The sequence below is a fragment of the Callionymus lyra genome, chromosome 6 (assembly GCF_982586985.1).
Source record: "Callionymus lyra chromosome 6, fCalLyr1.hap1.1, whole genome shotgun sequence".
In the NCBI taxonomy this organism is placed as follows: domain Eukaryota; kingdom Metazoa; phylum Chordata; class Actinopteri; order Syngnathiformes; family Callionymidae; genus Callionymus; species Callionymus lyra.
Window position 1 is genome coordinate 10,987,347 of NC_141823.1, and position 25,529 is coordinate 11,012,875.

The 25,529-nt window shown below is 38.8% G+C and overlaps 1 protein-coding gene across 5 annotated transcripts in view; it reads left to right on the forward strand.

The window, feature by feature from the left end:
* The window catches only part of LOC148076354 (transcription initiation factor TFIID subunit 4), a 120,540-nt gene that overhangs the window by 77,141 nt on the left and 17,870 nt on the right, over positions 1-25,529 (forward strand). For all 5 annotated transcript variants that reach the window (XM_087793581.1, XM_087793584.1, XM_087793582.1 and 2 more), the window contains one exon: positions 9,643-9,765. In XM_087793581.1, coding sequence (XP_087649707.1) covers positions 9,643-9,765 — 123 coding nt within the window. The remainder of the gene's footprint in view (positions 1-9,642; positions 9,766-25,529) is intronic.

Below are 25,529 nucleotides of genomic sequence, written 5' to 3' on the forward strand. Positions count from 1 at the left end.
AATTTACTCACAAACACGTCCCGGGTTTTTTTTTTTCGTACCTGCAAATAAGTTGCAGATGAAGTGGGGGCCGCGGCGGTGACACTCGTAATAACCCTTCGCTCCCGGAAATGCTGTGGGCTCCGGATAATTGGTCCTTAGTCCTGGAAACACTTCTGACACACTCAACTTCAGAGGGATCGGGAACGCTGTGAACCAGGATGATTATCCATGCATGTATTTTCTGCTCCTCTATAGATGTTTTAATATTTAAAGGCTTTATTTAAATGGATTCACAAATGAACAACAAGAAATGTTTTTTTGGGTTTGATTGGCGGTTACGGTGAATTATAGAAATTTGTCCGACAGTCTTTAGAGGTTTGAGAAGTTTAATGGAAGTTTTCCTAGAGGACGGTTTTTATCATCAACTTCTAGATGGGAATGTTTGTGATGGACTTGCTGTCAGTTTAAACTTGAACAATCAATTCCTCAAGTTCCGCGTGTTCTTCTACCCGAAATCAGGCCTTGGAAAGGTGTGGCTCGGGGGGCACGAGTGGCCCTTTCACTGCATTAACGCGGTCCACATCAAGATCAGAGCAAAACTGAATAGAAGTGTTTTCCAAAATTTCAAATGGAAAAAAAAAAGTTCTCTTTAATTATACACGCGGAAAAAATACCGGGTGTTGTCCTGGTGAGTCAGGTACGTAGGTTTGGTTATAAAAATACATTTAAAAGGAGAAAAAGTTATGTTTAATTTATGTAAGGTAAGGTAAGGTAAAACTTTATTGATCCCTCAGGAGGTCTCCTTCGGGAAAGTGTTTAAATAATTGTTTTAATTGTTTTTGTTTAAATATGATATTAATATAATTTAAATGTAATGTATTCCGATTTTCAATGGGATCTTCTGCCCCCCTTGAGATCCCTTTCAGACATACACACAGACTCACAAACACACAGACGACTACACACACCCAGACACATGCACACACAGACAAACACATGCAGACTCACAAACACAGGCACACCACATACTCAGACACACACACAGACTGACAACAGACTACTACACACAGACTTACAAACACACAAACAAACACACTCAGACCCACACACACAGACGGACAACAGACCAACACACACAGACTCACAAACACACAGACAGACACACTAAGACACACACACATACACACAGACTGACAACAGACTAACACACACAGACCTACAAACACACAGACAAACACACTCAGACACACACACACAGACTGACAAACACAAAAAAACACTCAGACACACACACACACAAACACAGACTGACAACAGACCAACAAACAAACAGACGCACTCAGACACACACACATAGACTGACAACGGACTAACACACACAGACTCACAAACACACAGACACAAAATAGAAATAGAAATAGAAATAGAAAAGCTTTATAAAAAGACAGACACAATCAGATACGGGTCCACCTGAAACAAAATCACAAAAGAGACACACACTCAGACACACACAAGCACAGACACAAACATAGAACCGTACACAGACTGAAACACACAGACACAGACAGAAATATACACACAAAAACAAATAAACACCCATACAGATAGAGGGACGGACACACACACACCTATATTCAATATATATAGATTTACTTTTTATATCAATAAATATGATTTTCTTCTAGTTAGCAAAACACAGTCATGGAGGCCGAGTCTGGATAAATGCTTTGTATGACGTCCGATAATAAATAAAGTGTTGAGTGAAGATAATCACGTGTACCTCCGACAGCAGCAACACAATCAACGCTTGTGTTCTACGCTGACTTTCACCCTCCACCAGTAACGTGAGGCGAGGCTGCTATGCTTTCTCTACATTAGCAGGTCAAACCTCAACTTGTTTCTTTGTGAGTGCAGATGGGGAAGTAAAATCTGATTGGTTATCTCAAATGGTGCTATGGCCCCCGGCGAGCTATCTGCCAGGCGATTCATGTGAGGAAGAAGAAGGCCTGGAGATCCTGCTCGCAGATGTTCACGTAACGTCGGCCATGTGGGAGATCGGAGGAAATAGCAGACATTACCTGCACGGGTGCGCAGATGTCTTAGCGGACGGATAGTGAGAGTTTTATTTGACTGATGAGTCACGTGCGATGATGTGGTCACGTAGACGTCGACAAAACTTTTATATCGATCACTTTTGTCGTAGATTGACATGAGTTACAGCTTCAGATCAGACCCGATACAGGGGCAACTTTACGGTACATCGGGATATATTGTGATACTGTAGTAACAAGGATATATTTGTAGTATTGTCAAGTACTTGACTCTGGTGTTGCAGAAATTACAGACCACATGACTCTTCTTTTTATTGGTTTTGAAACCAAAATATGTCCAAACATCAGCTTTAAAAAACCTGCTGGATTTAAATGTATCCTCTGGTCCTCAGTCATCACCGTGTACTCACGGGATTTCACTGTTCCTTAACCTGTTGAGGATGTAATGACTGCTGCCGCCAGAAGTTTAATATCGACACAAAAAGGAACAAACGCTGTGAATATCTGCACATTAATAGTAAATCAAAAACTGCATTTTTGTATACATTAAACTAAACTTATTTTAAGTTTAGTTTAATGTAACTACTTTAATTTGTTTTGAAACCAAAATAGTTCCAAACATCAGCTTTAAAAACTGCTGGAGTTGACTGTATCCTCTCGTCCTCAGTCATCGACGGGATCACGCTGGATTTATTTGTTCCTTTAGCTGCAGGGGACGTAATTACTGCTGACATCTAGCGGCCAGAAGTTTATCTGCAACACAAAAATGAACAAATGCAGTGAATATTTGCATATTGGAATATTGACAACTACACTAAAAATAAAATAGGATTTGAAAGCCAATAAAAATAAATCTATATATGCTGTTAACCCTTTGTGTAATCTCAGGGTCAAGGTGACCCGGAGGCCCGAAAACAAATGTGTTTGTGGTATCCCATGTGTTGTCTCGGGGTCAAGGTCATTCACCAACACAAGGGTTAAATATTGAAATGGTTGTAAAAATATATCTTGATATTTAAGTGTAAATAATTTGTTAAAACCCTATAAACTCTTAACTAGACTTAAACTATATTAACGACATCCTGGTGTTGTTGCGATCAGTGCGTCAGGCTCACAGAAAAATGTTTGGGGGTTTGATTCCAGCTGGAGGCAAACATTAGTGGTGAGTTATCTACGTTGTAGTTTGTGTTTCTTTGGGTTTCCTAGCATTATCCAAAAATTTGAAAGGTCTGATGACCTGTGGGTAATGTAATGGACTGGCGACCTGTCCAGGGTGTCCCCCGCCTCTTGCCCTGGAGCCTTGGCTTCGACAGTGCGACCTTATTGAAGGAAGATTGAATGAGACGTTTAGAGATCACATCACATTTTTCTTTTTAAAGTCTCAAAGTCGTGTAGATTATTAAGTACAAAAAGTGACGATAGTTTGACCGTTTGAAGTATCATGTCAGAAAATATGAATACACAGATTTACGTCGCAGCATTTCTTTTAAAATAAGTTTAGTTTAATGTATACAAAAATGCAGTTTTTGATTCACTATTTACGTGCAAATATTCACAGCGTTGGTTCATTTTTGTTGCTATTAAACTTCTGGCGGCAGCAGTCATAACATCCGCCACAGGTTAAGGAACGGTGAAATCCTGTGAGTACACGGCGATGACTGAGGACCAGAGGATACATTTAAATCCAGCACCTTTTAAGCTTATGTTTGGACATATTTTGGTTTGAAAACAAATGAAAACTGTTTCAACTTCATCAAGAGTCATGTGGTCTGTAAAGTACTCAAAGTAAAGAGTCAAGCACTCGACAATACTACAAATATATCCTTGTTACTACAGTATCACAATATATCGGATTGTTGCGCCTGTATCTTGATACGAATCTCCAGATTCTTACGATTACCCTTAGTACGAAAATCCAAATATAGACTCTGTAAAAACCTTCTCTTTCTCGCTGACCTGAAGCTCCTCGTGCTAAAACAGCAATCTTAACTGGAATATATTCACTCTATATTCGAAGCCCCCTGCTGGGTCTCGTCGGGCCAAAGCTGACAAGGGGGAGGGGACGGCGCAGACCAAACTCCATGGCTTCATTTGGCCTTTCATGCCGCGGTCTTTGCAGGACAGAAAGCCCTTCAGCTTCCTCCTCAGCCCCGTGGCTGCTCGTGACGTCAAGCAGAGCATGTTCTGCTCTGCCGAGGACATCTGTCTGTAAGCGTCTGCGCCGCCGCCAGCGGGCCCTCGGGGGTCAGAAGGATGGGAGGATGGGGAAAGAAGGGAAGAATGAAAAGCTTTTGTTAAAAAACAGCCGTGATGGAGAATGGCAGGTTGGCCATCGTGGCTCCTGCAGTTCATCCTCTTCCTCACTCCGAGCGTATCAAAGCGCTCCGAGGATCTTGCTGTATTTCAGACGTTTTTGCATCATGAGGGAGAACGTAGCACTTTCTTCTTCTGTGGCGGAGAAATGATTTCTTATTGAAGTCCTAACAGACAGTTAGACGTCTTTGTTATACATCTTAACGCTTTGAGATGTAATCCTGGAATAACGCAACTAATATTTAAATGTATCTCATGTGTTCTTTAACCGTCTCGTACGAATTGTTAAATAAACCAAACAACATGAAAGGTTAATGACGAGAATGTGTTTAAGACTTCCAGTGGTGAAAAGAGGTACAATTAGTTAAGTCAATAAAATTAGGGAAAAGGAACAGAATGTATAATTTTTGGGGGGATATGTTAAAAATAAAGCATAATAATTGAAGGAAAGTGTTCGAATTTTTAGGCAAACTAAATACAAGTCCTACAGTTTAAAGAAGACGTTTAAACTAGCATAAAAAGTGGCTATTTATTTGATATATATATATATATATATATATATGTTCATAGGAGCAGTATGTGTATCATGTATTCCTATATAATAATATTTATGCTCGTTTTATTCAAGTTAAAAAATAATATTTAGGAAGACAAACAAAATAGAAAATAAAGAAATATAAACAGTTTATTGTAAGCAAAATGAACTTAATAATAAATAATAATAACGTGAGAAAGATTCAAGATTCAAAGTGTTTATTGTCAAAGGTACTACGTACCATGAAGTTCAACAACAAAAGTACAAGTAGTGCATGAGGTAGATGTGGATTAACTGTTAAGGAGTCTGATGGCGGTTGGAAAGAAATAGTAACATTGAAATTATAAACATTATTTAAATGTGTTTTTCTGTATAAGACCTTTTTATATACGTAACATTGAGAACATGTTTGAAGTATAAATACTTTCAAAGTCATTATATTTATTGTAGTTAAGTTAGAACCAGTCCAATGTCCTTCCATGTAGCGACACAAATAAAGTAGAAAAAGAAGATGGATGAATTTGCCATTAACAAGCAGCCTTTTCCTCTGTTTTTCTAAAACCTGTAGATTGATTTTGTAAACATATTTTTTTCAAATGTCTTCCGTCTGGTGACCTTTGCTAATAATTTGACTCTACAAGTCGCGGGTCCGTGCTTCAAAAGGGCAAACTGGAAGCACTGGTATTTAAGTTAGTGTGGAAGAACTAATATTTATAACTCTGCATTGATCCAAACTGGAGAATGTTTGAATCTCTGTCTTGACCTTTGAGGAGTTTCTGTGTCAAACATACTGATCGTCGGTGGAAAAAAAATCACTTCTCCTGCTCCTCAGAAGGGAAATGTTGAAGCGACAAATGAAGACAGATGACGTGCAGTAACTCCACGAGGAACTCAAAACACACGCTCCCACGGACAAACACAATTACATGAAAAAGCGCAGACTCATGTGGAATCTTAAACAGAAGAGTAAGAGACAAATACCAGGACTGAAGGAACTCGTGGTTCTTCTCTTTATGTTCTCGGCCTGGATTTGATAAAATCAACTTTTTGAGCTTCTTCAAACACAGACGGGAAAGTGAGTTAGAAGTCGAAGAGACTAGAAATGAGTGTTTTACAGAAATATCTGGAGACAAAGTGAGGGAGGAAAGATGGTTTGGATGAGAGGAGGGACGAGGACATTTTGAGTCAACAGCGTTGGACAACTAAAGGTGAAGAAGATAAATGAAAAAAGGAATAATGAAGCATAAAATTTAAAAAAAATGAACTAGTAAGTAAACAAATAAGATGACAAGATGATAAAGAAGAACAAAATGTAGAAGCAGCAAATAATAAGAGAAAGGAAACAAAGAGAAACTAAGATAAACATGAATACAAAATAATGATAAATAACAAAAATGAAGAAGAAAGAGAAAAAAACAATAATAGAAGGGGGAGGTGGAAAAAGAATAAGAAAATAAGCAATGAAGACGAAGAAAACAAAGCTAAAAAGAAAAGAATAGAAGAAAGACTAGGGCAATGAAAAGGAAAACCAGGAAGACAAAAAATGGCGAAGAAGTAAATGAACAAGAAAAAAAAATACAAAACAGAGAAAATCATAAAGAAAACAAAAAATAAAGAAGAAATCTAAGGTGATGAATAAAGAAACTAAGAGAAGAAAAGTAGAAGAAGAAAATGCTGAAGACAAAGAAGGTGAAGAAGGAAAATAAAAAGGATGTCAATATACAAGGAAATCGAGTAGAATTATGAAAAAGGAAGAAAAGAAAAGGAAGCTGGTGAAGAAGAAGGAAGAAATGGAAGAAGGCAGCAAGGAATAAGAGAAAGAAGGGACAAGGAAGAAGATATCTAACAAGACAATGAAGTTGAATTCAAAAGATAAATGAAGAAGAAATTGAAGAAGAAACCAAATAAGATAATTAATAAGGAAAGTAAAAGTAGAAGAAAACATTGAAGAAGGCAGAAAAGAATCAGAGAAAGAAGAGCACAATGAGTCAGAATACGAGGAAGACAAGAGTCGAAAAGATGGAAACACAATTAAATGAAGAACACGAGGAAAACAATGTAAAGAAAACAGGAGCATAAAGAAGAAAACGATGATGGCAGCGAAGAATATGAGAAAGAAGAGAACAAAAAAGAAAATCAGGAAGATAAAGAAGGTAAAACAATGAAAAAGATGATGAATATATAAACTAAAAGAAGAAGAAAACAAAGAACACAGCAAAGAATAAGAAAAAAAAGAGGGCAGTGAAGAAGGAAACTAAGAAGAGATAAAGTTGCAAAAGAAATCAATGAAAAGAAGATGTTGATGAAAAGAAGAAAGGGAGGTGAAGAGGAAAAAGAAGATGAAGAAAATAAAAAGTAAACATACATGTAAAACATTGAAATCATCCGTTTATCATGAGGTTACAACTTTAATAACTTTATTAATTTAATTTGATGGACGACAAACTTCCAAGTCTGTCTTCGCCATTTCCTTTTACTTTCCCTCGTTCATGACTCGGACTCTTCTCCGAAACAACTCGATCAAAGATCATCATCTGTTGCTGTCGATAAGAAGACGACGACGACGGAAGGTGAGCCGGGGCTCGGTGGCACCGTCGCTTTTTCCCGGCCCCGGCCCCCCCGGTGACTGATGGGAAGACGGCGAGCGTGCAGGGTCGCAGATGGCGAACTGAAGTCTCCATCCATCTGATGGTCATAAATCTGGAGATGCGGGCAGTGGCTGGCGGCGCTGTGAGCCCAAGTCTGGTGCCAACTGCCAGGCAGAGACGCCGGCGTCCTGGTGCCATCAGCGAGACAGCAGAGCTCCCTCTCTCTCTCTCACTTAGAGGGCGGGCGAGGGGGGGGATTCTTAAGGTCAGGCCCGGAGAGATTTGTGTGTTTGTGGTCCTAACAGGGTTAGCATTGACCACAGATGTTTTCTGCGCGGACCCGGGTTTTTCCCGGTTACACAAAAACGTACATAACAACGTGGACGTCCAGCTGCTTCGGCTCCTACTTTGTGTCGGTGTCAGTGTGTTTGGATCTTTCTACGCTTCTGCTAAATGTGAAGTGGCAACACCCTAAAGGGCGAGCGTCGCCCGCGGCTCTTTATCTTCTTCTTCTTCTTCTTCTTCCGAGGGTTGCGCGGACATTTTTAAGATCAGACTTTGCACACCAAAGCAACCTTTTACACAACGCCATCAGAGAGTTACATGGTTGCCTCGCTCGGATCAGAACCACGTGCACGCCGCGCACAAACACCAGCGCCTGGACACACGCTGGGAGATAACATAGAAGAACATGAAAGACATGAAAGCGCACATTGATTGTCCCTGTTCGCTTCATCCCAGGCCTCCCTGCCCCGGCGGGCAGACACGCAGGCAGGCTGGTGGGTACCATTCGCTGCGGCCATGATTGATGGGCACGTGTGTGTGTGTGTGTGCGTGTGCGTGTGTGTGTGTGTGTGTGTGTGTGTGTGTGTGTGTGTGTGTGTGTGTGTGTGTGTGAGAGAGTGTGTGTCGGCCTGGGGGTCTCACACACATACCCGATGGAGGAGGTGGCTCATAGCAACACTGGTTTTCCCTCCTCGACCCTGCGGCTAGACATGACATTACCGCGGGCGCTGCCTACCCACAATGCATCACAGACATGTGACCATGTGACAGACTGACGTCCATTTTGATTTCCCCCCACGCTTTTTTCATGAATTTCGTGTGAAATATTTTTCTCCAATCTGAAATGATTCAACTGTGGTGTCACTTTGTGGATCAGACTTAAATAAAGTAAATACAAATATGTTAATAAACAAAAGACAAAAGAACATTTCTACAAAAAAAAGTAAAAGTGTGATAACTGAGGATGAGGAGAGATAAATCTAGAAACAGAAGTGTGTTGATAGTTTTATTTCAATTAAATCCTCACGGAGATAATACTTATGATAATGTATATATTACCTATTTACGTGGATATCTGTTTAGTATATTAATATATATTGTATTATATCACATTATTTTGTGTTTTTTGTTGTGTTTTTTGCACCGTGGACCGGTATTATGTCGACTTATATATATATATTCAGGGATCATCAAAAAGTTAAAAAGAAATCATATAGAGTTTGTGTTTCGCTCTTTTTTCACAAGTTTAAAAGGTACATTTTCTGAATAACATTGACTTAAACAAACGTCTTGACGCGTTAAGAGCCCAACGCAAATTTTACAGGAGAAAGTAACATATTTTAAACATTGGTCGGACATAAAATTCCTTCACTTTTCATTTAATTTTTGGAATTAAATGGAAGGATTTCTTTAATTCATATATTTCCACCACTGATACCCTGGATTTTATCCCAGTTACTACGGGTGAGAGGCAAAAAAAAATCCCCCGGTTACCTAATGTAACCATGGTTCTACGAATGAATGCTAGAACCTCCAGTCTGTTACAGGAAACACAAAGATACATAACTATTTCAAAACAGCCACGTTACATTTAGAGCTTTTAATCAACCTCTGGATGGTTTGAACTGTGGGAGGAAACCGGAGTAGCATTGAAAGAAAATGTAAATTTACGGACAAAGAACTTTCCAGTAGCACTAACTTTTATAATCCCATAGTTTATGCTATACTTTGGATAAGTTGTCTCACTGGCCAATGAACAACAAATGTGTCCCAAATATGCAATAATACCAGGTAACACCAAACTGTGGAGCTACATTTAAACCTCGTATTCTTATTCTTATTAAAAAATGGCGGAGGTTTGATGATGGTGTTGTCTTGTCGTCCACAGATGCAGCAGCAGGAACTGGCTCAGATGAGGCAGAGAGACGCGAACCTAACAGCACTAGCAGCTATCGGACCACGCAAAAAACGCAAGTTGGATTCACCGGGGGCCACTCCTTCAGGGACAGAGGTGAGACACACATGATCGTGAAAACTCAAGAGTCATTCTTAAGTATTTTTAAATTCATTTGACTCGTATTATGAGTCATTTAATGGCTTTACATGGATGGAAACACATGTATGTTTTGAATGAATAATTCTTACCTCCATATTCTCAGGTAGTAGAGAGTTTGTTGCTCACAGTAACAATGAAAGTTAAAGACAAACTAGATCAAGTTTTGCCCCCAAATGTTATCTGTTTACACTATATTTATATGCTTTTAAATATTATACGTTTAAAATTAAACACAGTTTTAGTTTAGTGTAAATCAATATAACGGTAACCAACAATTTTTAACTTTAATCAAACATTTTTCAACTTTAATCAAACAATATTCAACTAAAATCAAATATTTTCAACTAAAATCAAACAATTTTCAACTATAATCAAAGTATTTTAAACTAAAATCAAACTATTTTCAACTGTAATCAAACTATTTTCAACTAAAATCAAACAATTTTCAACTATAATCAAAGTATTTTCAACTAAAATCAAACTATTTTCAATTAAAATCAAAGTATTTTAAACTAAAATCAAACTATTTTCAACTGTAATCAAACTATTTTCAACTATAATCAAACTATTTTTAACTAAAATCAAACTATTTTCAACTGTAATCAAACTATTTTTAACTAAAATCAAACTATTTTCAACTGTAATCCAACCCTTTTCAACTTTATTCAAATCATTTCCATCTTTAAACTAACAAAAAATGTTTTTCGTCTTCTATGATGTCACAGTTTCTAGTCTGGAACTATTTAAATTCCTTCTAACGTTTCCATAAAGGGGGTCGAATGCAAAAATCGGTTATTTTCATAACCTATTCATCCGGTTGTGTTTGCACATGGTTGGCTTCGCAGTCATATGCTTGAGAGAAGCATCGCCACGCAGCCAGTAAAACAGCATAAATAACAAAATAAAAGCATTACTTCTGGTCCTTGAGTGCAGTGCCAACCTCTTTCAGAATGTTTTACCCTGATGGGTATTAGCCTGCGACCTTCTGCTGCGCTGTAAAGAACCTGCTCTCTCAGGCCCCGTCCTCCTGCACACAGCACACACATGAATATACATGTACTTCTGAGTTGTATATTTGTTTGGTGAAGTCCTGCTCATGTTTAATTAGCCGGGCCCAGTCACCGCTCGCCCCTCCTCCGGAGCGATCGCCGAGCGGCGGGGGAGGAATCTTAACTTATTTTCACTTCGTTTTCACCTCCTCACATTTCTTCATTTCACATGGGCTGGAAGCGCCCTGGGCGTTCTCTTTCCCTTCTCCAGAGCAAAGTGAATGTGACTTTTCTAAGGGGGTCACAGGATGCCTGGAGGCCTGTGGGTGTTACTGGACTGTTGCCTGCTCTTAGCTTCACTGAGGGGCTTGTCATAGATTTCATCTCCACAGAAATGAGCCGCGGGGCCCTGGCCAGGAGCACAGGCAGCTAACGTTATGAAGGGCCCACGCTGATTATTTCCCTCTGACATCGCATCCTGAGCTTTCCGCATTAATCCCAGACAAAGGCAGCCCTTCAGTGCCGTGCCAGGGCTGAAATTAGGAGCCAGATAACGGCCGTGTTGAGATCCCTCTCTGTTTCCTGATACACAGCTCCTTCTGAAATACCTTCTTTTTTTTAATATTCCAAGACTTCCTGCTTTTCCACTTCCTCACCGGAACACCGTTTCTGTTCCGACTGTGACGGAATTCAGGTGACACACTTCTACTCCCCTCCTCTTCCATTAAGCCAACCTTTGGTGTGATGCCGGCGCCCCGGATGAGAAGGGCCGGAGGCTGCGAAACCGATATCCAGTCAGGACCTCAGTGTGTCTCCAACCTCATCTAGTCCACGGGAGGGGGAACAAAGGGGCCCTTGCAGGGATCTGTTAGGTGGATTATTCCACTCGGCTAATGGCTCGATCAGCTGACCGGCTCTCTGAGAGGAGATGGCTATGGTTTAGGTTTTATAAACAGTCCAGTAGAAGAGTCGCCCCCGACCCTGGTCATTTGGTACTACCTTATACGTGTTTTATTTAGAAAAAAAAAACACATTTTCTCTGAAATAACCTTAGTGTGTGACTCTTGACTTGTCAAAATGAGTTAAACATAATCTCTAGAAACTAAACTCATAAACAGGCTCACACATTGGCAACAAGTCTCTAAAAGCTAGGAGACACACACATAGAGAACACCATCGTCTGCATACAATCGAATATACACGATTTCAAATACACAAACATCTTGTCGTTTTGATGAGATGTTTTTTTTCGCCATTGTATTGTTACTTTCTTCTATCTGAACGTCGGTCCCTGGATTTAATCCTGATATTTAACCGGTTCGTGGTACAAAAAAAGTTTGGGACCACTGCCGTAGAAAACATAACCTTTGTCCCAAAACGTCTCTTCTCCAGATAAAAGTGATATTCCAGTTGCCATTCTGTTTTGCCACAGTGGTAAATGTTTCAGTGAAGATGGTTGATTTATGAGCTGATCTCGCAATATTACGACCAGACGTGCCCTAATAGCGTGAATTTCCAAGCGAAAGAGAGACGGACGATTAGTCATTAATTGGGCCGTGGACAGAAACACAAAAAAACGAAATATTTTTTTATGGAAGAAGTTAAAAAAACGTCAAATTCCATCCACAGTACAGTCACGCAAGATTGCTTGCTTAGAGTACCGTCTTCCTGTCCTCTCATAGTTTACCTAAAACTTACACCTAAATGTTTTTTTTCCAGTCAAATTATTCCTGTTCTTTGTCTGTTGACCTTTGATAGTTTATTCCGGTAATAAAAGTACATTTTTAACTTGAACATTGACACTACACTTCATAGTAGACATTGTTTTTGACCCCACAAGTTAGAAAATCCACCAATGAGCCGCTTCATAAGCTCCGCCCATTGAATCAAAGCACTAAAAGATTGAATTAGATCAGCCATCTGTCAATCAAAACAGCCGATTTGGTGTTTTCGGAAGATGAAGTAATGTTAAAAATTAAAAGCTATTTATCGTCCGCTAATGCTGTTTTAGCTTTTAAATTGACTCCCCCTTTACTTTTATCACTCGTTTCCTGCCTGAACTATCCTATGAACATTGTAAGTGAGGAAGTAATGGATCAGATCACTGATGGAAGGTCTGACCATGAATAGATCTGCAAGTAAGAACCAGAATTAATACTGAAAGAAACTGGCAGCCAGTGAAGAGATTTAAGGATCGGGGAAATGTGAGTTCTTCTACTAGAGCGGGTCAGAATTGTAGTTGTAATGTTGATAAAATAGAAACGCATTCCATTTTAGCTTGTGGCAAACTTGCTTTCGTGTGAGCCCTCTGGTGGATTAACATTTGTTCTACTTTCCAAGGTCGGCAAAAATAACATATCGATGCAACTACTTTTGTTGTGAGTACGTGGTGCTTTTTTTTTTCAGAACTTCATTCAGAGATCCTCAATACCAACAAAAAAAGGTTCATTATTGCACCTGTTTTATGTTTTACTTTGTGTTTTATGATTAACTATCTTCACTTCGTGCGGTTTCTTCCATTAGTTTAATCTGAACATGTCCTCCCTCTGAAAGCCCGATAAAGAGTCTGTAGTACATCTAAGGTAAGCGCTAAAGATGCTGGGCTGTTAAACGTGCCTGCGCCTCTCAATGTCCTGCAGTGCTTCACACGCTGCGAGCTCAGAAACATCCTTGACACATTTACAAGCGCAGAGTTATCACGGAGGCACTTAGGCCGTTTTTCACATCAAAGCAAAAAAGCTTTGTTTGTTGACGACACGTTAAAGAAAAAAAAGCGGTAAAAATCTTTCCTCCTTTTTTCCTTTACATCTTCAGTCGGGGCCGAGGACATGACGCTCCAGAACATGGTCTATTCGGCTATTTTGAATTCAATTCACCTTCTTCCTTTGAGGCTCTAGATCAGAAAGAAGGAGTGAGGCAATAGAGTGAGAGGCATGCGGAGAGAGGGGGGAAAAAAGCACAAGGAAAACTGATGCCCTTTCCTCCAGCTAAATTAACAGGAATCACGTGGAAAACAATCTAAGTCTCCAATGAGGGAGGGAGGGGGGGGGGGACCATTAAAATTAGCCTGGAGCTATGGACTGCACCCAATATCACTAAAGCTGCACTCACTACAGATGTGGAGGCTGGCTTACAGGCAAACTATGCTCTGTTCTATAGCTACAATTAAAATCAACCTCACTGCCAAAAAATAGGAGGGGGGGAGGTACGGCTAGAAAGGCAGACATGGAACATCAAAGACGGATTGAAATGTGTAGTCAGTAATAAGAGTGGTCTCTAAGCCCCGAGGTCCTCCGTGGTCCCCTTGTTAATGAGAAATTTTGACCTCTGGTTTGTAAGTTAAACTTGTAATCTCGGTTAATGAAGTAAATCAATCCCAACTCGGGAGCGTTTCCATGTCTCTGTTCGGTTTTCGCCTTCTCCCCTCTGTCCTCTTCCCCTCCTGCGTCGTTCTCCTCCTCCTCCTCCTCCTCCTCCTCCTGCATCCACCCCAAATGTGCCGCCGCCTGGGAGCCCGAGCAACCAGGTCTTCAACCAGACAAACAGGAAACGGACTGAAAACAAGGGTTCCGGAGCTGGAGGACGAGGAGGAGGGGAGGCAGGGGAGGGAGGGTGACGAGGACCAACCAGTTCTCTCAGCGAGTGAAAACTGATGTAAAGACGAGTCATTTCCCCTCCTTCCCCCTTACATTCCCTTGGATGTGTTATCTGGCACAGCGTTAGTTATCTGACGGTTCATGAGATGGCGCTCCTTTAAAGAAACCACCCGCACCTATCTCGTGTTCATCGACGGGTCGCGTGGCCCTTATATACCCTATAGTACGTATTCCCTCAGCCACACTTTGTTCACTCCCAACAGGACTAGCACGACGTCCTTCTATCGCTCAAGTCGCATCGTTTAAACTGGGTCAAACTGCAGTGGTAAGGTCTAAAGTTACTGTTAAGTTAAACGTTTGAAATTCAAATTGGCCCGGAAGCATAATATTTGGAACCCGATATCTGGCAATCTAGTAAGTAAGTAAGTTAGTAATTTTTATTTATATAGCGCTTTTCCAGATCAGGGTCACAAAGCGCTTAAACAATCAAAACAATATTCAATTAAGTATGTACTTTAAAGGGCAAGATAATACTGAGAACACAACAGGAGTTCCAGAAAATCAAGGGAAAGCCTGAACAAATAAAAACGTCTTTGTACTACATCCTGAAGCGTTATTAGCTCCGTCGTTCTCCCGAAGTCTTGTTGATGAATCTTCCGTCGTATGTCACGATACATTCTAAGCTCTGATTGGTTAACACACCGAAAATTGTCATCACATTTCTCAACTTGTGCGTTTGATAGATGTTGCCTGAACAATGCCACCTGCCCAAATGTGTTCCACCCACATATCATAGTTTGAAATACTGTCCCGTGTATATTAGCCTCTACATTAGGGTCATGAACTCTATTGGCCAGGGGGCGCCGGAGCTAATGTTTTTTTTAATAATGCGCCCTTTCCAACATCTCGTCTTACTCTACTCGGCTCAACATTGCCACGAGAGTGTTACATTTCCACTATTGAGGTACGTCTAAGCAGATACTATTTAAGTACCTGGTATTTTTACATAGCTATTTGAGTACGATATGTCAGTAAAAAAGTCAAAAGCCCCTTCAACCGCGAGTAGGTATTAGGGTTGGTTGGACACACAACTAACAAGTGTTAAGCCAAGTGTAGTTGAAAAGGAGGTGGGGACTTCCTTGATTCATGACGCTGCGTGACAAACGTTGATGTTTGACAAATCACAGCAGAGTGGGTGGGGTTATGATAAACAAGATTTGATCTCCAGAAAAACAGTGGGCGTGGTTTAAGATATTTTTTTTATGTGAATAGTTCAATGAAAAGAGAGTTTTGTAAAAAAAAAAAGGCACTGATGATACAATAGAGTCCAACATCTATTAAGACACACTTAAATCAACACTTTAGTTGCACTTTAAGGAATCGTAAATCCTCGGATATTCTAGATATTTAATAGAATCTTCATTAATCAGGTTTATATTTTTACTTTCATGTATTCAATATCCTCTCTTACACATGATTTATGAATATAATCTTATATTAGTCATTAATTTGACTTTCACTTCTTGTACTTTCTTCCATGTCATTGTAAGTTTACAAATAATGCACATCATTGGACTTTGGACCACATTCATACAATTATATTGATTGGTTTTGTATAGAACTATTTTCTAACCCAAGTATAAAATTAAAGCAACTTATATAATAACATTTGATATAATAAAGGTATTTATCCATTTAAAATTGTACAAAGATGTACAAAGTCCCGCACTTGAGCGTATAGCCGATGAAAGGCCGCAAAATATCTTCCCATGGGCCACAGATGGCCTGCATGTCACATTTCGACACCCCGAATCTACCTTTACTCGTATGAAAATTAGTCGCTTTGGTGTGAACGTATCTTTTTAATGTCAATCCTACCTGTGACACCATTTGTATCATAAATACTATCAGTAAATATCAGTAGTTCCTGTTTAGTTGGAGTCGGTCAAAAAGACTCATGATCTCCTGGCTTTTAAAGTATCGTGGAAACGTCCAAACCACACAAGCTGGAAACTTTTCTAGCAAAAGAAAGATCATATAACCTTTCTTTTGTATTTGTTACGCCTCCTCTGGCCTCGTACATCCACTGGGTGGATTGACATTAACCTCTGATTAGCTAAAATGTTGCAAACTGGGGTCTGGCATCGGAGAGAATCTGTTTAGCCGCTGACTTTTATCAGCCAGTAATGAATCGCGGGGATTCCTTTGTGGATTCCTCTATTCTACATACTGAATAAATATGATTACCGAGGGCGCACGGAGGCTGCCGATGGAGTCACGATGTCAAGGAAATTGTAATAATGGTTTGGCTTTTATCGCTCTATATTTCTAGTCAGGACACAAGAGAGACAGAGTTCACAGTGGTTACAGGGGTCTGTTGGCTTCTTTCCATTCCTTCATAGAGCTTTAACACTCGTGCTCTTTGGCAAGTGTGTATCCCGGTGTCCGTCCGCGATACACTCCGGGTTCAAGTGTCTGGCGGAAATTGTAATTATTAAAAAAAAATCTTCAGGGCCTCCCCTCTGCTCCCCAAAACAATTTTATTTAGATTTTAATACAATTATACAATAGCAAGAAAAACAAAAATATAATTTGAATCAACACAATTTGAATTTTAGGTGCCAAGGTCAGAATAAATATGGTTTAGAATATGTGCATCAGTGTGGACGCGTGAGGGTTGATTATATGTTTACCAGCTTTAAATTGGAATTATGTAACATATGTAAGACTTTTTTTATTTCAAATAGTTTGTAACATCTAAAACAATTGTGTGCTGATAACACGTTTTCTTTTTTGATCATAACATTGGAGCAGTAACTATAAAAGCACTAGTAAATGGTCATTTCCTACCTATAATTCCACTATTGGGGTTGCAGAAGGCGGAGCCTATCCCAGCTACTTCGGGTAAGAGGCAGGGGAGGAAACCCACATAGAAAGCCTGCATGTTGCCTTTAACTGGAAGGGAACCATTAAGCCACTGTGTGCCATATATAATGATATTATCCTACTCTTGTATAATAATTTCACATTTTCAGCATTTTGAATATTATTATTTGACAAATTGAATTCAATAAGACACTAGGTGGCGCTAGCCTTCTGCAAGACAGTCGCACAACCTAGTAGAAACTTCAAGTTGGTCAATACGGCTACAGCATGGGCAGTAGATCAAAGGTCAGAAAATAAACAACATGTATTAATCTGGATTAATATTCTATTGAAATCAAATCATACCAAAGGTTATTTTCAAAACAGAAATAAATTACTACGACAGAAGTTAATTATAATAAATCCATTAAAACTAAATTCAGTGTTTATATATGAATGTATAGCTATGTATAAATATAAATGTTACGGTAATAACACCTTATATTTACCTTAAATAAAGTAGATTTGATCAAAATTGTCATATTTCTCTGTCATTTCTTCAGCGTCTTGGCAGAACTTTGGCAGATTAATGTTGATATCTACGCTCTGTGTATTCTTCGCCTCACCAAATATAAACTATAAGTACAACTGTAAAATCAATGGTCTATGCCAGGGGTTTTAAAACTTCTAGGCCGTGGGCCATTGGTGGCCTGTGAGATCATATTTTCCGCCCCTTTATCTCAAGTCTTTATGAGCGGTTTTAGCTGGTTGACGAATAAAGATAATGACATTACATGTTTTTTATTATAAGGTTTTGATACTAAAGTAAAGATGTAACAGGTTTATTAGAAAGTAAACCAAAATTTCCCAAATTCACGTTGAAAAAACACAAAAATCAACAAAAAATGACCCCTGATTTGTGATAAGAAGCCTCGATAAGAAGTGACCCTTGGTGGACCCCCAACCAGTGCACGACGAGACCCCCTGGGCTGCATCCGTAGCAGTGACAGCGATCCTGTAAAAAGACACATTTTATGTCACCATTTCAATCCAGCACTTGAACTTCACGACCTGCTAATCTCCAGGCTCAGATAAGAAGAATCGACACATCCACCACCACCATCATCATCTCACTGCTTTTTGCCTTCAAAACTTTGCCCTGAAATATGGTTAAATATATAGTTATGACAACAAAGTTGAGCCCGAGGCTCTTCAAAGATACCCATCTTAAAGAAATTAATTACCTCCCTTGTTAATCTTGATATAATTAAATTTCAGAAGAATGGAATTTCCTACATTTCTTCCCCCCTGACTGCCGAGCTACGGAGGCGGCAGATATTAGCTGGTTCTCTAGCTAGCCTGCTGGCCAGGGACCTGGAGACAGCCGAACATCCCAAACCTCATACTGTGCTAGAGTGTGCAAACCCACTCTCTTCATCCTACGCCTTCACCACTCGGAGGAGTATTATTGTCAGTCTGTGCATGCTCATGTTCCCACCATCCTGGAGGAGAGGAGAACTCCAAATTCATATTCTGATCATGTAATAATGATGTTGTCAATCTTGCGTTTGTGGTTTCTGATTCCAGGGAAAAACAAAAGTTTATTTGGAAAATATAAAACTTTATAACACAAACACAAGATATAGAGTATATACAAATATATATTTATAATTTTTTGACATATTTATTGATTTTTTTAAACAGAATTTAACCATTTAATATGGTTAATATCATTTAAAATGGCAAGTTAAAGATACAATACATCAAAACTTAGATACAATGATTTGCTGTCTTGGATTTCTTCTTGGATTTGCAAACAACTTTTTCACACAATAACATAACACTGCCTCAGATCTCTTCTAGAGGATGTAGACTACTACTCTACTACTAAAATACCAAGATGTCGAATTTTAGCGAAATGGGTAATAAAAACACAATATTTTGGTTTTGTTGTCCATATTACGTTGTCAAAGATGACATGATTATGATGCTATAAATCAATAATTATATCAAATCACAATCAAAGACTGCCTCAGATCTCTAGAAAAATGTAGACCACTATCTAATATCATAACATTTAAATGTAGAATTTTAGAGAAATGGGCAGTTAAAACACCATATTTTAGCCATGTTGTGCATATGTCATCGTCAAAGATGACGGATTCATGATGCCATTAATCAATTATTATCCGAAGCAACAATCAATTACTGCCTAAGATCTCTTTTAGAAAATGTAGACTAACATCCAGCTTAATATCCTAACATTTAATTATAGAATATAAAAGAACTTGATCATTTAAACACTATATTTTAGCCATGTTGTGCGTATGGTATTGTCGAAAATGACAGGTTTCTATTACTTTAAATCAATAAATATCCCAAGTTACAATTCAAGACCGCATAAGATGTCTTCTTGAACATGTAGACTGCTGTCCGGCAAAATATTGTAGTATTTGAATGTAGAATTTCAAAGAAATGGGTAATAAAAACATCATATTTTAGCTTTGTTCCCTATATATTTGTAAAAAACAAGGTTTATGATGCTATAAATCAATAGTTATCTCCAGTTACAATCAAAGACCGTAGATGAGAATATAGACCGAAATATCATAACTTTTAAATGTAGAATTTTGGAGAAACTGATCAATAAAACGTTGTATTTTAGCCGCATTGCGCAAATAAATCAAAGATAACAAATTCCACCATTGTTGACTGTGACCGTGTGGGTGTCAATACATTTGTAAATGTACTTATATTAACAGAGTAGTACATCAAAGTCAAAGATATTATATTTGACAAGAATACCATGAACTGTGTTCAGGCTCATGCCTCTCTTTGTTTGCCGTGAGTCCAGAGTCAGAAACAACTTTGTTTTTTTTTGCACCACAGTGTAACCACGTTTCCCTGTCGCTGTGTGTTCGAGGCTCCTTCGGCTATAAGTTTTATGTCAGCTAAGTTGTTAGCTGTCAAGGTCTCCGCCTCAAGAAAGAGAAGGAAAAATGCTGGAAAAGATTTTTCACCCTGTTTTCACAAGGATGGCGTTAGAGAGGCGCTAATATGTATAGAGTCGGCAAAATGCCACGATAGAAGGCAGAGGAGCCAGAGCACGGACGAGCGTGATTGATTCCTTTTACAACCTGAATCAGGATTTTTTTTTTTTTTTACTGTTGATGCAGATGGAATCCTGCACGAAGCTTCTTTGTGCTTTCTATTATCAGTCGTGAATAATGCAGACACCAGACTGCATAATTCATGTGTAAATCACAGTTCACCTCCTTCACGATTCAACGTGGAAACACCAGGAAGCGTTATGGTCGTGTAGCATCGATCGTATCTACTGTGGTCGGAGCAATACCACAGGATTGATCCATGTTGGTGTGCGAAACAAAAGTGAAGATGGTTGGGATTCATTAATTTAACTTTAAAATGACCACATTGAAAGAAGCTGATGATTTTGAATTAAAAAAATACATCTTGAGCCTTTTTTTAATTACACTTAATTTTGCTATTGCATACATATTGTACTGTTATTCCGGATTCTGTATTAGATCAATAATTTTACTTTACAAAAATAAATGATTCGAACAAATGTGTTTCAATATTGGAATAGTACTATCAAATAAAAGACTCTAACCTCCATCACCAGAGGTTTTTAATCTACAGAAATGTCAATCAGAATTTAGAAACTGATCTAAAGCATCACATGAGATGGTTTTTTCCATTAGTTAAAATTCAAATTTTGATAACTGCGTTTGTTTTTGTCAAAACCTGGTTTAAGACAAATGTACTTGAAAGACTCCGGCGATACGATATGTATTAAGATACAGGGACAAGGATACGATATATCGTGATACTGAAGGAATAACTGTATATGTGTAGTATTGTTGAGTACTTGACTCTGGTGTTAAAGAATTTACAGACCTCATGACTCTTGACGAAGTCGTAACTGCTTTAATTTATTTAGAAACCAAAATATGTCCAAACAAAATCTGATTTAAAAGATGCTGGAGTCTACTGTATCCTCTCATCCTCAGTAGTCGTCGGGATCTCGTGGGATTTCATTCTTCCTTTAAGGATTCAATAAGTGCTGACATCTAACAAGCAGAAGTTTCATTGTAACACAAATTGAAACCATACATTTTGAAGGTTAATAGTAAATAAAAAAAATCTAATTATTTAATCTTTACCTTACTGTTTACCATAAAATAACTACTGTATAAATAATTATTATTTGAAAGCCCAAAAATACATAGATATACACTGTACACAGTATAAATACTATATATATTTTTAATCAATACAGTGCTGTCAAATATTGATACAGTATCGTAGTAAAAAAATGTGATATAAGGCTGTATTGATATGTACAATTATCTAGTATTGAAAACTTGACGGTATGTTCCTTATGTATTTAATCCTGTGTATTTGCTTTTCTTTTTTGCTTCGTGACCAACAGATATAAAAATGGAATATATTTACTATATATATACTGACTCTGATGTGTGGTAAAACCAAATATTCATTGGATTATTAAGAAGAAAAATATATTTTCTTCCTTTGTGTAGTGAAGAGTCAGTCGAGCTGACTTATTAGCATCTTATTAAAAAGTCGTGCAAAAAATGTTCAATTATAAAATTGTCTTTTCTCAGTAAATAGACAAACACCAGCAAATATGACACATTTCTCTTCCGACCCAGTGTGTATTTTTATCCATCTGGTTTTAATTATGACCGACTGGCTTGATTATTTATAGTTCACTGGCTTGGCAGCTGGTGATCGATCAATAAGCCCAGCTACAGGACGATCAATTGTTATGTATCTGCTTTTTTTCACAGTTACCAAAATAACATCAAACTTCCACAATAGCGAGAGAGAATCTGCTCTACTCAGCAAAAAAAAAGGAAAAAAATGTTTTTCCACGGGAGTATTGTTGTGATTCTGTGTCCTCTATTGTGTCTTTTGAAAAAACACAGAAGGTCTAAAATTAACTCTGGGCAAAAAAAAAAAAAGGGTGTGAGAGAACAAACAAGGCGATCCATTAGCGCGGACGGGTTATTGGCTGACTTGCCTCTTCTCATGGCGGCCCATTAAAAGTGGTAATGTCTGCCTGCAGCAGCGCCTGGGGAAGAAGAAGGAGGCCATGGAAGGCATATTTCACATGCATCAGACACTGGAATTAAATAGACCAATGTTCCCTAAAAAGACTGAAGTACATCTCTTTCTGATGTGCGTCCCGGGCAGAAATTCATTGATCTTAGAATGTCCCTTGGCAATTATAAAATATTAAATCCAAGTCGCACTTTTTCGGCTCGTTTTTTTTTCCTCTCTCTCTCTCTCGCTTCTCACTGCTTTCCATTTGACCAATTTAGAAAAAAAAAAAAAGTTGGATGGCCTTGAAAAAAAAGCCTCTAATAATGGAGTCTGTTCCCACTTTTCAGACATCTTTTGTTATTTCCTATTGTTTTTGCAGAAGATCTCAGATGATTAAAAGAGCCTGGAAACGTCTCTTGTTATATGGAAGCGAGGGGCTCGCGAGGGAGCGCAGTTTATGTGACATCTTTATCTCCCAAACTGAAAAGGTCTTCTTGGCAAATATTCCGATCTCCATTAGCTCGTTCCCTCTTGAGACGACGGTCCGGGCTAAATGACCCGAGTCATTAAATCCCGACGCATATCTCAACACGTATAATCAGCAGAGCTGTTTGACAGGGTACACGCTTCATTACGTTCTCCTTTGTTTGTTTGTCTCCTAATTAAGATTTAAAATCGATCGTCGGACGGGTAATGTACGGCGTAGCTCGGCCCGCACGGGGAAGCTCGGGCGGCACCGGCAGGAAGCGGCGAGCTCTCGCTAAAGCTCCACCATTTAGCACACTGACTGCGGAGGGAATTAGACGTCCTGTGCTAATTAGGGAGTCCAATTAGCTGTGAAATTTAGACGCTTTTGACAAATAATCTCAGCAGAATTCAGTCATCGCCGTGCACGAGTGTTATTCATCCTGAATGAGATTACAGAGGCACTTTTTTGGTTTGGCTAATATTCTACAAAGCCGGTTCAACTTTGGGTTTTTTTTTTAATCAGTTTTGATTAACAGTCGTCCCTTCGTTTATTGCCCCCGGGTTTGGCTTTCAAGTCATCTTTTATTTTTTACCATAGTTATCATTAACAGTTTAATAAAAAGGGTTTTAAATAAAATATAAATATAATGTTATTTTGTTTTACAATTGACATTCACTGTGTTTGTTCATTTTTGTGTTGCAATTTAACTTCCGTCCACTAGATGGTGGCAGTCATTACGTCCTCCGCAGCTAAAGGAATAATAGAGCCCAGAAAAGATATAGATAGATAGATGAATGGATGGATGGATGGATGGATGGATGGATAAACTTTATTATTATTATTATCCCTCTGGAGATCTACTTCAGGAAATTGTTTAATAAAGACTGAGGACGAGAGGATACAGTCGACTCAAGCAGCTTTTAAAGATGATGTTTGGACATATTTTGGCTTCAAAAAAAATTAAAGTAGTTACGACTTCATCAAGAGTCATGTGGTCTGTAAATTCTGCAACACCAGAGTCAAGTACTCGTACAATACTACAAATCGACATATAGTATCTATCGCAATATGTTAGATGCGATTAGTTCAGATTAGATGTACTTTATTAATCCCTCTGGAGGTCCAATACACAGCAGACTATAGTTTCATAAAAACAAGAATAACGTGAAAATAAAATGAAAGATTGAAAGGGATGACAGAGTACAACTATAAAGGACATAGATCAAAGTAACATACACAAAGAAAAAGATGCAAAGATTAACATCATCCTTTCACTTTCGCTCCTACCCTCAAATATGGTATCGTTGGCCCTGTATTGCAAATGCACAAACCTAACGCAAAATAGTAACCATTCAATATCTCACTTTAATTTAACAACATTTATTTAAATTGCCAACACAAAGTTGCATACGAGATGCCATGACTCTCAACGACCTTCTCAGTAGCAGTCACCTACACAGCTGCCGTTATGCTTTGCCGCCCAGCCGACCAATCACAGATGTCGATCACATATCTTCATAGATGTATAACTGAAATGCAGTATTGTAGCGACCGATCGTTCATCACCAAATAGAGCAGTGTGCAGAAAAGCATTATGGGATTTCAGTGTTTTGTTTTGCAATAAAAAGAAAGTGAAAGATGACACAATCTAAGTCTAAAGATAAAGAACATAGTTCAAAGAAAAATAACAAAGACAAAGAATACAAAGATTAACATAGAATAACATAAACAGTCTAATAGCCCGAGGAATGAATGAGTCCCTGAGTCTATTAGTGTTGCAAAGGAATGTTTTAATAGAATAGAATATCAATATGAAGCATTATTTTTGCTATATAAGAGCATTTATGTCTTAAATTGATCATAGATTAGACGAGAAGCTGTGGTCAAGTTACAGCCGGCGATCGACGGATCAAACGACCACTAACTCCTTCCAGGTTTGACATTAATGTCCGAGACTCATTCGATTGTCGGCGACTCTTCCCGAACGCGTCCTCTTAAAACCCACCGATACGCCGACAGACGTCGTCCATCATTCGCCGAAACACACATTCGGTTAGCGTTGATGTGCTTAACCAGGAAATGAATAATAGATGATGCAGGGGGCGCCGTAGAGCACGTCAGGCCACGGATCTTTGTTACGATAAACACACATCGTTGTTGTTGGTGAGCTCACCGCCACCAGGTCTGGCTCCGTTCTGGTCTCCGAGTCGTAGAAGAGCAGTTGTCGGCCGGCCGCCCTGCCCAGCGCTTGAACCCCTCGCTCGCTTCACCGCAACAAAGAGTCGGCGTCGGCCGAGACCCTCCGTGTTTCTGTGCCTCGTTCCCGCCTTGATTCATGATCACATGTATTTTTTAGGTTGCATGAATTATGTATTTGTAATGAACAGCCTCCGCTGATGGAACTTTGTGAGAGTTGAGAGAATATCTCTTTAGCGTTTTTTATCACGTGATCCTCGTCGAATATAACATGTTCGTCCGTTGACCTTTGACTTTGATGTTTTATTCTGTTAATATAAGGTTAGTTTAGGTTAGGTTATGTAGAACTTCATTGATCCCTCAGGAGGTCTCCTTTGGTATTTTTTTTTTTTACAATTATCCACAGCAAATACAGCAATTTTTCATTAAAAATAATCAAAATAAAATAAGAACTTTATTGACACCACACAGTCACAGAAAACAATGCGGATAGACAATGAATGAATATATGAA